General features: G+C 39.3%; 1 protein-coding gene across 2 annotated transcripts; it reads left to right on the top strand.

Annotated features, from left to right (window-relative positions):
* Positions 1-6,989: 6,989 nt before the first annotated feature.
* Positions 6,990-13,997, top strand: LOC139587672 (solute carrier organic anion transporter family member 1C1-like). Of its 2 annotated transcripts, XR_011678451.1 has the most exons (8): positions 6,990-7,866; positions 8,320-8,515; positions 9,387-9,549; positions 10,249-10,433; positions 11,447-11,511; positions 11,654-11,771; positions 12,207-12,377; positions 13,601-13,730. XR_011678451.1 is itself a non-coding variant. In XM_071422076.1 (7 exons), the coding sequence occupies exons 1-7, from the start codon at positions 7,656-7,658 to the stop codon at positions 13,812-13,814; spliced, it is 1,152 nt and encodes a 383-aa protein (XP_071278177.1). In that variant the 5' UTR covers positions 6,990-7,655; the 3' UTR covers positions 13,815-13,997. The 2 variants fall into 2 exon arrangements, 1 of the variants encoding a protein (XP_071278177.1); XM_071422076.1 differs by lacking the exon at positions 12,207-12,377 and having other exon boundaries at positions 13,601-13,997.
* The last annotated feature ends 414 nt before the right edge of the window (positions 13,998-14,411 follow it).

Below are 14,411 nucleotides of genomic sequence, written 5' to 3'. Positions count from 1 at the left end.
TGATGTGTCAAAGGATATATCATTGTCTATGGCCACAGGAAGTTCCTGGGGGAACTGGAGCAGTTCTGCTGATCATTTCAAGCATTTGGGCGTATAGACAGCAGTCTGCAAACAGAAAGAGATCGAGGATACCCTGCATATTATTGCAAGGAAAAAAAAAAGTAATATCCTTACAGAAGGTCAGCTAGGTGAAATAATAAACTCTTTTGTCACTAAGAATTGTTTCCAACAAGCCAGTGTAAAGGAATAAATTGGATGGCACAGTGTTGCTACAGATTTTACCAAATCAAAGCCTGAGTTGTAAGCCACATGGCCTGCAAATTTAGAGCTTCCTGGGACTCCCTGTGCTTCAGCACTACTGCTTTGTTAACCCTTGTAGTTTATTTTTGGACAGAAAGTTTGTCTCTTACTCCTCCATCCAAACTGCCTTTTTAGCATTAAAGGACAGGACAAGGTAGAAAGGTGGGTGCTCATGTCTTTTAAAAAAACAAAAGATGTCAAAACTAGATGTTTCAGAATTTAAACAAATATACACTTTGAAACATGCAAGTCATTGAGCCACATTGTTTTAAGTAGAAAGGTTCAGTTTCAACATCTCAGCATTTTCCTGTAATTAGTTTCACCAGATTCACCAGAGAGGTCCTTGAGCAACTCCATGGTGGCAAATGTGCTTTGCTGTTTTCTCTTGAGTTCAGATCGCTCAGTAAAGAAATCAGCCATGACTGTGGAAACCAAACCCAGCAACACCAGTGACTCAAACCAGGAGGCAGAGCCTGACCAGCTTTTGGATGATGAAGGAAACAAAAGCCCACCAGTCAAAAAGACTTCCTCTCGCACTGGATTGAAGGTTTGGTGCCTAAGGAATATCACCATGAATTACCTTTTTTTTTTGTTTTGTTAAGAAATATTGTTCAGATGTGACATTTGTGACATGCCAAATTCCTTCATTCCTATCCCTATCCTTGGAGGAGCTGGATATGCGCTATCCAGGGGACAGTCAGATATTGTATTTTCCCCAAAGAAAATAAAAATTCACGATCTACCATATTTATTCACAAGTTACTTGTAGGTGAATCCCCTTCTTGGTCGTTAAAAAGAGGCAGCAGCTTCAAGTGGAAAACTTGAAGCAGCCTCAGTTGGGTGCCTACAATGCATTTGTCTGGAGGTTGTTGTCTCATAGGGTCAGAACAAGGTGAGGTGAACCACATTTCATTTAATGTTTTGTCGCTGACTTGAGGATTGCATTGAAAACCCCAAACGACCCCAGTGATTTTTGTTGTTGTTTTCATGCTTATCAGCAGGTTGAGATTTCAGCCAAACCCTCTGAGAATACTGCTGGCATCTGGCACAAATGGTGATTCTCAGAAATTTTGCCAGTCAAGCTCAGGAAATATAGAACATACCAGGACAAACCCCAGACTTGGAAGATTTTTCTCTTCCTTCCTGACAAAAAGAGAGTAAATATACCAATTTTCAAGCTTTCGCTTCCTGGATTGGCTTCATTTCTTATAGTAGATAGCATTGCAATGTCTAAACCTATATTTACTTCGTTTATTTACCCAAGTTTCTGTTGTATTAGAACTCTTGCCCAGTGAGCAAGAAATCTATTTGGTTTTTAGACTATGTGGAAATCACTGGATAATATTTAAACAAACTTAAATATTTTTCCAAATCTATCTCTATTTGCAAAAGCCACCAGTTGTGTTGGTGGAAGCAACAGTCAAACTACAAAAGAGTATTAAGCTTTTCCTTGTGAGATATATGGTATACAAGCAACATTTCAGATTGTATCATATGACACAGAGATGAGCTCAACCTGTTACAACAGTATGAGGAATGTGGTACTTTCATAAAAGCTTGCTTAAAGCATCAAAATGGTGTCATATGATTGAGTTAGAAGCAGTTATGAATTGGCCTAAAATAAGGGACATGTGACCCAAGGAAGAGGTAATTTGGGTTCAGATTAACTTTGCCACTCCAATTCGAGTAACAAATGTGTCATGATGATGATGGCTCTGCACCATTTTAAACATGTTTGATCCCTCTGTGACCAGTTCTCCTGCCTGTCCCTCCCCTTTCCTGTCTGAATCTTTCCCCAGGTGTTTCTGGCTGCTCTGTCCTTCAGCTACTTCAGTAAAGCCCTGTGTGGGACCATAATGAAGAGCTCCATCACTCAGATTGAGAGGAGGTTTGACCTGACCTCCTCTGTTGCAGGGCTCGTCGACGGGAGCTTTGAGATGGGTAATGGATGTTCCCTGACACACAGAGAGCTGCTCAGAGACAGCACCTGGCACTCATTCTGGTTCTTTACCTTGCAGGCAACCTGCTGGTGATTGCATTTGTAAGCTATTTTGGAGCTAAGCTGCACAGGCCCAAAGTAATAGCTGTGGGATCCTTTGCTATGGCTTTGGGATGCTTTTTGTCAGCCATGCCTCATTTCTTCATGGGATAGTAAGTACTGATTGTGGTTTATTTGGGTGACCTCACACTGGAGTTGCATTGTGCTTTCTGGTTTTTAAATGAAACTTGTTGTATATTTAGCCTTAGACTTCCAAAGGCCTGTGGAATCTCACTTCCAAGTGCAACAAACCCCACGTGACACACACATACACCACTGTTGTGACAAGGAATGTTCATTTAAAAAATACAGCTGTTCTTCAGTGGAAGTTTAACTCCTCAAAAAAATGACAACATCCCAGTGCTTTAGTTTCCACTCAGGCTTGTTCAGAAAGGAGCCAAAGAATGCAATGGTGCTGGAGCCTGCAGATGGATGAGTGCTGGTAGAACTCATACCAGGATTTTTCTGTTCCAAATGCAGATGCCTTGCTAAACTGATTTTCTGTGTCTTGTTAATTTTTATTCACCTTCTCCAGGCTCAGGGAATTACTGCGTTGTGCTTATGTGTGATAATGTTTCTAGCCATAGCTTGAGCACAGGGATGACCAATAGAGTAAGACATATTTCTGTTGATTCCTTAAATATATTAGAATAATTTTAGGTATACTACTGCAAAAAGAAAACTGAGGAATGCTTTCTTTCATGTTAGTGGATCTCACACTAGAACCAGACGTATTATCAGTTTTTCACTCTTTAAGACAGACCATGGATCATCCTCATCTACACTGGGCAACTCAAGAACCTGAGCCTGAGCATTTGTAAGGGAACTGCTCAGCACTGATGAGTGCTCTTTGTTCCAACCTGAAAAATAAGCCTGCCTGGTCTGACAGAGCCAGGGCAGTTCCTTGAAGCAGAATGTGTGCTTTGCCATGTTGTTCTGCTAAAGCTAATTGTACTTTGCCCCTCAGCAGCACTCATTTCTGGGAGAGGGATCCAGTTGGAGCAGCTGAACAGACCAAACACATGTCTAAGATGGAAAGGGGTCCTTTGCTCAGACTCAAGACAGTCATCTTTTTCTCCTTGGCTGTGGGGTCAACACAGGGAGATCACTTGGACCTGACCCTCAATTTAGATGCCAAAAATTCAATCCTATCTGAAATATTTTCACAATCCCTTTTGAATTTTCCAGCTTAAACCATTATGCCTTCCAGACAGAGAATTCCAAGTTTTATTTGTTCTTAACTTCAGGATTTTTGTTTTCTAAAATGTTCTTTAACAATCTTATTTGCTCCTTTGAACTGATATTTAACCAAAGATAACTTTCTCTTTAAGGAAACAGCAGCCAAGGTGGTTCCAGCCCTACCAAACTGGTGTTTCCCTAGTGAGCACTGCTTCTAAACCTCCTGTTGTGTGTTTGCAGCTACAAGTATGAGACAACATCACACACAGCTGCTTCAGCCAGCCTAAATTCCAGCATAAATCCCTGCTCCCTGCATCAGGATGTGAATGACACTGTCCTGGAACTCTCACGAGCAGGTATGGAACTGGAAATGATACAGGAGCTTGTTTTGTCCTTGGTTGCGAGGACTCAGTTACCTGGACCTGGAGTTGGGGACAGGACAAGAAACTGTATGGAGATTAACAGAAGTAAATGATGATTGCTCTAATCCTCCTTAAAATATGGAATACAACTGTTTCATGTGTTGCTTGTATGGGACACAGGTAGAGAAGAGGCAAGCTCTGCACCAAAAACCATCTGAAACTTCTCACATTAAAGACACATGATATATTCCAAGTAATATATTTATGAAAAGATCAGTAAGTTATTTTTTTAATGAGCATTTTTTCTGATGGCTGATACTTACCTGTGCTTTTAGAAATCAAATGCAATGGAGGTAGAAGAACGTGTTATTAAAAGATCATAAAAATTTATTATGGGATTGACAGCGTTTCATTTATCTTCTATAAGGAAATGTTCTTAATACCTTGATTTCTAATCTATAATCATTTCATGTGCTATATTTCCTGTAGTTTTTCCCCAGTTTCCCATTCAAATATTTTATTACAAAATAATATGAGGTTTTTTTTGGTTTTGTTTTTGGTTTTTTTTTTATTTTATATATAATATTATATCCTCTGCAGGCTGTGAGAAGGAGCCAACATCATATATGTGGATCTATATTTTACTGGGAAACATGTTACGTGGGATTGGTGAGACACCAATAACACCCCTGGGCATCTCTTACCTCGATGATTTTGCTAAAGAAGAGAATGTTCCTCTGTATGTAGGTAATCTCAACATGAATAAACTGAGAGATTCCCAGCGTGGGAGGTGGAGCACCCTCTGCAGAAGACAGCATTCAGCCGTCAGAGGGTACTAGCACCTGCATCATTGTATTTTCAGGCTTTTTGCACACCATAGCCATGATGGGCCCCATGTTTGGCTTCCTGCTGGGATCTCTGTGTGCAAAGCTGTACGTGGATATTGGATTTGTGGATCCAGGTAAGCAAAAGAGAGGAAAAGTGAAAGTGAGCTGATGCTTGTTCACAAGAATTGCCTATAAATGGTTTCATATGTATGCATTATATTAATTATATTATATATGTTATGTTTGAATTATATTTATTTGTTTTTAGTGTAGAATTGATTGAATTTTTTTAATTATAAATATTATTAGATATATAACATATATAATATATATTATATTATGTATATTATAATTATAATATGTATTATTATAATACATAATATATTATGTATAATATATATTATATTATTCTGTATATAATACATCTCATATATTATATATAATGTATACTATAACATATATAGTATATATACAACGTATATAGTATATATATGTTGTATATAATTGTATATATAAATGTATATAGTATATAATATATAATTATATACATTATATATGATGTATATAATATTATATATTATTATAGTTTATTATAAGTAAATTATTTCAATGATAATAATAAATTATTATTGAAATAATTTATTAATTTTTATTTATTGAATTACTGAAAGCTTTTAGAGTAAAAGCAGAGTTAGACTGGGAGCAGATTTTAGAACTGTGCTTTAATATTAAAGCGTTGTAATACACACTTAAGCCTAAGAATTAGTACCAAGAACTCTCACAGAACCAAGATTTTTTCTAAACTGGAATTTTAACAAAAAAAATTCTGCTAGTACAGCAGGTTTACACTTTGGGGGAATGACCCACCCTTTCCACTGAGTATTTTACATTATTTACTTTTTACATAATTTTGCAGCACAAAATACATATTTTCTCAGCCCTTGCTTATTCAGATGAAATGAAAACACATGTATGTGCACACATCTGCACAATGCCAGAGGGGACACAATCCCTGTAAGTGGTGGCTGTTCCTTGTTTTTCTAGCAGGACAGAGAAGTTTTCAGATCTTCAGAATTCTGTAGCTAGATAGGTGAACTATTTTGTCTTTGCCCTTTGTTAAGCCAATGTTTGATTTTATTTAGGAGTAAAGACAGTGAGCCAATTCTGGTCATGCAGTGAAAAGTCTTAAAATCTTGCTTACCCACCAAACATGCCAGAATTAAAAACCATAAAGATAGAACTAGCTACTCTCATCTCCCTTGCAGTACATTTAAAGCCATAGGTAATTTCACTGACACTACAGAGAATGTCCAATTGCTTAATAGCAACCTACACAATTTAGGAAAGCAGAGCAAGGTCTCAGGAGCCAAAAAGCACACCACGCTTGAGGCCTGTGTGGTTTCCCATGTGCTGGGGAAGGACCTTGGTGTTGCTGTGTCTGCCACAAAACATCAGTCAGTGGAAGGTGTAGAATGGCAGATAAAATAACACTGGACAAACAGGAATAGCTTCAAACCGAAAGAGAGTAAAGTTGGATTAGATGTTAGGAAGAAGTTCTTCCCTGCAAGGATGGTAGGGCATGGGAACCAGTTGTCCAGAGAAGCTGTGGGTGCCCCATCCCTGGAATTGTCCAAGACCAGGCTGGAGGGTCTCAGACCATCCTGGTCACCCCTGAGGTGTCCCTGCCCACAGGACACCTTCCAATCCAAAGCAATCCATGATTCTATAACACAATCCAGGGTATGATTCCTGATGCCTTCACTGCATGGATGGCCCCTCACTAGATGTTTATTGCTGGAAGTCAGGCACTATAAAATGTAGCAGAAAAAGGCTGGGAAGGTTCAGCTTCTCCACTGGGGTGACTTGTGCCTGTTTCCCTCATTTCCAGGGAGCATCACCATCACCCCACAGGATTCCCGCTGGGTGGGTGCATGGTGGCTTGGCTTTTTGATAGGTGGAGCAGCCAGTTTCCTATCTGCTATTCCATTTTGCTTCCTGCCAAAGAGCCTGAAAAAGCCAGAGGAAGCCAAGAAGGACAAAGCTTCACATGGGCTCTTGGAAAACATGGGTGCCATGGGGAATAAACTTTCTCCTGAAAAAACCAAGCCAAGGAAGTGGTCAGTGATGCTGAAAGGCAAGTGTTTCTCATGTCGTATAAATGTGAAAAGCAATAGGCACAGCACACATAGGAAATGTAACAGTTCTGCAAAATATTTTGCCTCCCTGCACTTCCATCTAAACCAGGCAGCTATCCCCAGGAAAGAAAGGTCCACCAAAAATTATTAGAAGTATTCAGGACTCTGAGGTTCTGCATGCATCACCTGAAATAAATCATCACCTGAGTGGCACCTACCTCTAAAATTTTGCACTGGAAGAAATTTGAACAGTGGAAAAGTGTTCCTGTATCTGAACCTAAAGGAAATATTCAAAGGCTCCTTTTGCCACATGGAAAGACAAATTATTTATTTGAGAGAGTTCATGGAGACTCTGAAGTACATTGGTGCCTGATGAAAATACTTCGGTCTTGAATAGTTCTGGTTGTGCAGTCCTTAGGCCAAAAAAAGTGATGGAAAGGTGATGGAAAGAAGTGGCTTTGCTTCATTTGTCAAATTTTTTGTTCAGATCCCAGTGGAAGACAGTGAGACGACCCCACTGAGGCAGCTCTCACTTAGCCTTGAACCTGTGATAATATTCATGCAAGCTGAACAAAGTCTGGGCTATGTGGAGCCCCTTAGTCTTCATGTGCATATCTCAACAGAGCAGCCAGACCTTAACCCATACGTCTGTCTCCTTTTAGGATTCTCTTCCTGTATCTCAACCTCTGGTGTTTTTCAAGAACCTGATTTTGCTTTCAGATACCCTCATGCAAATGAAGATCAGTACAGCTTGCCCTTGGACAGCTGAGAGCAGGACCTTGCCCTAAGTTTTGCAGGTTACTCACCAGTAATTATGCCATGCATCTTTCAATGCCAATTCATATGTCCCTTTCTTTCAGATTTCTATAACTCCCTGAAAAAGGTATTGGGTAATCGAATGTACTTTACATTTTTGTGTTGCTCACTGTTACAGTTCAGTAGTTTTATTGGTTTCGTGACTTACAAACCAAAGTACATGGAACAGCAGTATGGACAATCTACATCCAAATCCAACTTCCTAATAGGTGAGAAGAGCTGCTTCTGCTGCCAGCAGTCCATGGGGATAGGTTCTGGTGGGCTTTATCTGGGGTTCAATTCCATGCAGAGCAGGTGGATGTAAATGGTGGTCTGACCTGAACCTGAATTATTAAAAATACAGGTTTTGTGTCTATGGGACCATAAGAAATTTTAAGGTTGTATTAAATTACATTGCATTTATATTATATTTATAGGAAGGGCACCCCAAATATGCAATGAGTGTGGTGTGGAAGTTTTAGTTGCTGCAGCATCTGGCAAGTTGCTTGCAATGGGAGTGGATTTGGAGGGTTAGGCACTTCACAAACAGCAACCCCCAGGGGTTGGAGTGAACACAAACTGACCATAAAGCTGACAGGAACAAAAAACTAAGGACAGACTTTGGCTCTTAGGACTATAATGATTCTTGAATTCTAACATTCCCCTTCTATAATCTCTTTCAGGAATTACAACCTTACCTCCTGTAGGTCTTGGGATTTTCCTAGGAGGGCTTATAATGAAAAAGTATAAAATGGGCATCATTGCAGCGACCAAGTTTTCATTTATCATGTCATTTTTGTCCTATGCCATGGGCTTGTTACACTTTTTTGTTGGCTGTGATAACTACATGGTGGCAGGAATGACAGTGTCCTATGAAGGGTGAGTATAAAACAGAAAAAAAGATTGTGTTTTTCTCCATAGTTCTCAAAAAAATGTACTGTGGCATCAAGGCTAAAGGAGAAACATGCTTTTGCAATGCTTGAGAGAAAGTGAGCACTGCCACATGTCACTGGGGTAGTTTTGTTGGTCAGCCTGACAAAACCCAAGGCTGGTTAAAGATTAATTAGGAATTCCTTCATTAGCAATGCAGGTTGTTTTGCTGGGGGAGGGTGGGAATATTGCTGTGCAAGGTTTTCACTAGGAATGTAAAGGGTGGACCAGGGAATATGCTTAGGGAGCACTGGGATGAAAAAATGGCAAGCACATCAGTTTCATTTTCCTAGGAAGGAGAAGATGAGTGAAGACATATCTTTTTGTTCAATACACAGGGGATGTCTGAAAGCAAAAGATAATACTGCATTCTTCATATCCTTGATGAAAAGTTAGACTAGGCTTTAACAGAGGAGTATTTTTTAACTACAGATACCAGGAGATTTGGTTTCTGCCACTGGTGCATTTTTACCAACTGATATATTGATAAGACTGTGATAACTCCTGCCAGCTCTAAATTCAGTTAGGGGTGAGCCCAAATGACCTCTCCCTCCTTTCTCTTTTCTGTCTACATCTGTGAAATCAGTAGCAAGGCTTAATTTGTTTTAAATTTCGCTATAATCTATCAATGGCTTTAATGTCAGTGCAAGTAGGATGGAATCTCAAACAGACCAATAGAGATGCGGAAACTCAGTTGTAAAACATGTTCTGGGCGTGTGAGGTGGGGTTCAGAACAGCAACACTGTCACACAGAAGGGACTTCACTGACTCCAGCACTGAATTAAAAATGCCTTACACTTGTCTGAACTTAATTTCCAAGCAACCCCATTCCGTACCACAACAATTCCCTATTTTCGGAATGCAACTCTCACTGCAAGTGTGCCTCCAACGTGTGGGATCCTGTGTGTGGAGCCAATGGCATCACCTACGTCTCTGCATGTCTGGCTGGCTGTGGCACTTCTGTGGGACATGGAAAGAACACAGTAAGAGACCCTGCTTTGGTTCCCTACCAGCCTATTTTCCATGTACCATCAGGGATTTAGTAGGATAAAGCATTTCAGGAGAGCCAATGTTACTGGGGACTGGTCAGTAAGGGATTTTTGATTTCTGGCTACTAACAGCCCAGAAAAGAGAGATTTCTCTGAGTTATTGCACAATAGGCAAAAGGCCCTAGGTCCTTGTTCTAGATATTAACTTTCGTCTTCTGTAGGTTGAGCACAAAAGGGGGAAACACACAAATCAAATTGGTTTCATGTTGCCTGAAGGTTTTCCACAGGCTTTGCCTTTCACAAATGTCATTTTGGCTGCCCTGAGGCTTTACCTGACAATTGACATACACTAAGATAGAGTAGTACCTTGCCTGCTAGTTATCATTAATGTTTAAATATGAAAAATGGGTTAAGGCAAGGCAGCTTGTTTCCTCCATGTGAGACTTTGGGATGTCAGAAACTGCTTGTTTTTCTGGGTGACTGATTTTTGCTTGGCATGGAGATAATGCCCAGAGTTCCAGAGACAAAGCTCCAGTCCATGGATGTAAACCTTCATTGGGCTGTGCCTTCTGCATGTTTCCTGATCACTCCAGAATATAAATGGTCTGGAGCCATCTCTTTACTCTGTTTTCTCTCCTGCAGAATCCCCATTTCATGAGCAGTGTCCTACCAAACCTGTTTTGTGTCTTCCAGGTCTTCCATAACTGCAGATGTCTTGAAATCAGCAGTTCATGGACAGGAAACAATTCTGCCACCTTGGGGCAATGTCCAAAAAGTGATGATTGCTCGAGGAATTTCATTTATTACACAGTAATACAAGTCATAGGTGGATTTTTCTATGCCCTGGGAGCCACTCCTTCATACATACTGACGTTTAGGTGAGTACAGCTGGCTGCTGTCCAAAGGCTCTCTAGGGAGGCTTTCAAAGTCATGTTTGGTTCCTTATCTTAGAAAAAAAAGGAGTTTCTTGCTGATCAGGAGCTGCAGTGGTAAGACAAGGAGTAATGGGTTCAGACTGAAGAGAGAAAGTTTAGGTTAGAGGAAATTCCTCCCTGTGAGGGTGCTGAGGCCCTGGCCCAGAGAAGCTGTGGCTGCCCCTGGATCCCTGGAAATGTCCAAGGCCGGGCTGGATGGGACTTGGAGCAACCTGGGACAGAGAAAGGTGTCCCTGCCCATGGTTTTGGAACAAGAAAATTCTTTAACATCCCTTCCAAACCAAACCATTTTGTGATTCTCTGGTTCTGTAATCAGGTTTTCCAGAACATGTCCTCTTTTCTGCTTGGATTTTGAAAGTGCCATGCAGTTGCCAGGATTTCTGGATGTGCAAGGAGATGGCAGAGGCTGGAGATAGAATGAATTCAAGACCAGTGCCCATTTCTGATGCCTGCAGTGCAATTCCCCACAAAACAGATGAGCCAGGAGGCTTTGTGAGGTCCAAGATGTGTCCTTGCACAGAGGAATTCTGTTCAAGCACAGAAAGATGCTGCACTGACCCTTGTACCTGCAACTCTTTTGTCTTAGGGCAGTAGGATATTTCCCATGAAATATTCCATCAAGTAGGGAAATGTATGCCCAAGAGGGAAGGAAGTTGGAGAGCTCATTTCCAAAAGGTCAGGACGGATCTGGTTATGGCTTTAAAACTTCAATTCCTCAATTATGCATAGGGAATGGAATTACCAGGAGCTATTTGATGAAAATCAGTAGATTAATTCACCTTTTTCATACCACTGAACACACCTCAGCAGATGAAGGAAGCACTCTTCTTCCAAAGAACTCCAAAGTGCTTCTTCCATCAACAAGGATATTAAATTCAGGTTATTTAACAGCATTTAATAGGCATGTCTAAGCACTAAATAAGCCATCACTTCTTACTTATCCCTCTTTTTTGCAGATGTGTCCAGCCAGAGCTCAAAGCTCTTGCAGTTGGTCTCTTCACACTGGTTATGAGAATGCTGGGTAAGAGAAACCATTGCAGGGTCCAGCCCCCCTGGTGCTGCTCTGGGAGCCTGTAACCAGCCCTAAGGGAATATAAATCTGATTTCTAAGAGGATGTCCTTTCCTGTGAAGCCCTGTCCTATTTTCTGCTGTCTCCTTGCAGCTGGGATCCCAGCACCAGTTTATTTCGGTGCAGCCATTGACAGGACCTGCCTGAAGTGGGGCAGCACCAGCTGTGGGAAGAGAGGGGCTTGCAGGCTCTACGACTCCAATGCAAACAGGTAAATTAGGGCAAAAAACACCACCCTGTGGAAATGTGGTGGTGTTTGTGGGTTCCCAGGACTGAGGACAATCTGACTGTCTGATGACAATCTGATTGAAATTAAACTACTGATAAATTTGTGACAATATGAGGTACTCTAAATCCAAGCTTAAACTCTCACATGCACATGAGAAAGCAAAATAATAGCTGAAGAATTTTGGAGGGAACGAAGAAGTGGAAATTTATTTACTGAAAATCAAATCCTGACTAACATTGTTTATTTGCTTTATGTGGTGAAATGCTGCTTATGTGCTAAATACTAGAAAGAGAGGGAGGATAAAACAGATGCATGTACAGCAATGGACACAAAAGGAGGCACAGGAGAGATGAGAATCTTGACTCCATGTTTCAGAAGGTTGATTTATTATTTTATTATATTATATTATATTAAAAGGAAATTATATACTAAAACTACACTAAAGAACAGAAGAAAGGAGACATTAGAAGGCTTGAAAAGAATGAAAATAAAAAACCTGTGACAGACTCAGAGCCTCCACACAGTGGACCACGGTTGGTCAACAAGTGAAAACAATCCACCTGTGACCAGTCAAAGATGCACCTGTTGGTAAACCATCTCCAGACCACATTCCACAAGATAATTATTGTTTACATTTCTTTTCTGAGGCTTCTCAGGAGAAAAATCCTAGTGAAAGGATTTCGATAAAATATGTCAGTGACATGGAAAGGCATGCTCTGTTCTCTTACACTGAAGGGTGCAATCCAAAATCATGGTCAGATATTAACTCTGGGCTCAGCTTAAAGTCGGTCCAGAATTTCTGAAATTGAAAAATCTTGAGATCAAATGTTAAGCTCCCAATTTTTAGTCAGTTTTTATGTTGTAAAAAAGAAATTTAATATCCATGACAGAGATTTCTGGAATAATTGTGTATTTTTAATATACTTATATTAAAATTATTTATTATTTTATTTTAAAATTTTATTTATTATTTTATTTATTTATTTATATTTATATAACATTTTATTGAAAATTTTTAATATACTTATATTAAAAATACACAATATTATACTTATACTAAAGTATATATTATATACTTTTATATATAGTACTTTATTATATATTTTATATATATACTTTTATTATAGTATTATATTTTTAGTATACTTATATTAAAAATACCTCAGACCTTAGGGCTTCAAATAGGAAAGTTACCCAAATTTACCTTATTTGCAGGTAGTTTCTTCACACTGGCAATAAAGTTAACTCTGTGCATTGGCCACTTTTGAGGAAAAGTCCGTGGAGAATATTGTACTGAGTAGCTGGAGGTGTTGGGGAAACTCAAACACTATCAGTCTCCTGGGGGAATGCTCCATAGATTTTTCTCAATTTCACTCAAGCCTTGGCTACTTCTGATGTGTTTTTTATTTTTAATTCCAATAGACCACTGTGGTGGTGACCTTAATATATTTCTAGCCCTAAAGAGTCTAAAGGCTTAAAGTGATCCAAAAATCTTGGAAAAAAAAAAAAGGCAAGATGATGGAAGTTTCACTTGGAAATTATCTTCATAAGCAAAAAGAATATTACCAGTTCTTTAAGAGACGTTTTTGCAAGTAAAATGTCCAGTTTTTGGTATCATTCACAAACAATGTGTTTTAATGTCTTCCCCTAAGCTTTTTTTTTTTTTTTGCTTTTTTTTTTGCTTTTTTTTTTTTTTTTTTTTTTTTTTTTTTTTGGTATATATGAGACCCTTAAAAGCCATTAAAGTGATTTTCTTTAGTGTTTTTGAAAAATTCAACACCTGGCCTAATTTTCTGTGCTCTGTCCCACAGGTATGTCTACCTTGGTTTAGGAGCACTTTTAAGAGGTCCTTCCTTTTTGGTTGCAATAATTTTTTATACATTGATAAAGAAACACTTTCAAAATAAGAACTCCAGGCCTGTAGAGAATGGACAAGAAGATGCTGCTGTGAATAAAGAAGACAACTGCAAGATCAAAGAACGTTTGCCAGGTTCTTCTGATGCAGAGAATGAATCCTCTATTTAGAAAGAAATTTAGACATGTGAATCAGGTCAGCTTCTTTTAGAAACACCATTCAAAACGCTGTGAGTAACTAAAAAATAAATATGTACAGAAAGCAGAACTAATAAATAATAAATATGTACAGAAAGCATAACTAATATAAAAACTGCAAACAACAGCAATAAACACTAACAAACAAGAATGAAAGTGCCTGATGTGTACCTGATTACCAGTAATAACAGAATGAATTACACAACTGAAAAATTAAAACCTCCTTGGCAGTTCTGACAGAGCCAGTCTGGGGTTTTTTTGTGGGATCAAAGAACTGCCAAAACATCCATGTGCCAAAGGCTCACAAAAAGTGATCCTGACCCCTCCAGGGGATTAACACAGCAGAGACAAGCTCAAGGCTAGGACAGGCTTTCTGACTCCATCAAATTCAACCAAAATTCACGATAAGCCAAAGCATTTAAGCCAAACACCTCACCTAATTGCATCATTTCTCCTGGTTTTTATCTCAAAATGGGCAAAAGCAGTATTTTTCCAAGAAGCATTTTGTCTTACCTCAGCTGAAAATGTTACACCTGCTTAAAAATACACCCACGTTTTCATAAAGACAAT

This window comes from Agelaius tricolor, unplaced genomic scaffold (genome assembly GCF_023055355.1).
Source record: "Agelaius tricolor isolate 1412-34295 unplaced genomic scaffold, bAgeTri1.0.p SCAF_3, whole genome shotgun sequence".
Classification (NCBI taxonomy): domain Eukaryota; kingdom Metazoa; phylum Chordata; class Aves; order Passeriformes; family Icteridae; genus Agelaius; species Agelaius tricolor.
The sequence above is the reverse complement of the archived record's forward strand: the minus strand, read 5'-3'. Positions and strand labels throughout refer to the sequence as shown.

Excerpts from the sequence above, each read along its gene's own strand:
- LOC139587672 (XM_071422076.1), top strand. The coding sequence starts at position 7,656 with ATGCCATGCATCTTTCAATGCCAATTCATATGTCCCTTTCTTTCAGAT. Across the intron at positions 8,516-9,386 it reads ATGACAGTGTCCTATGAAGG|CAACCCCATTCCGTACCACA; the intron begins GTGAGTATAAAA and ends TTAATTTCCAAG. Across the intron at positions 10,434-11,446 it reads TCATACATACTGACGTTTAG|ATGTGTCCAGCCAGAGCTCA; the intron begins GTGAGTACAGCT and ends TCTTTTTTGCAG.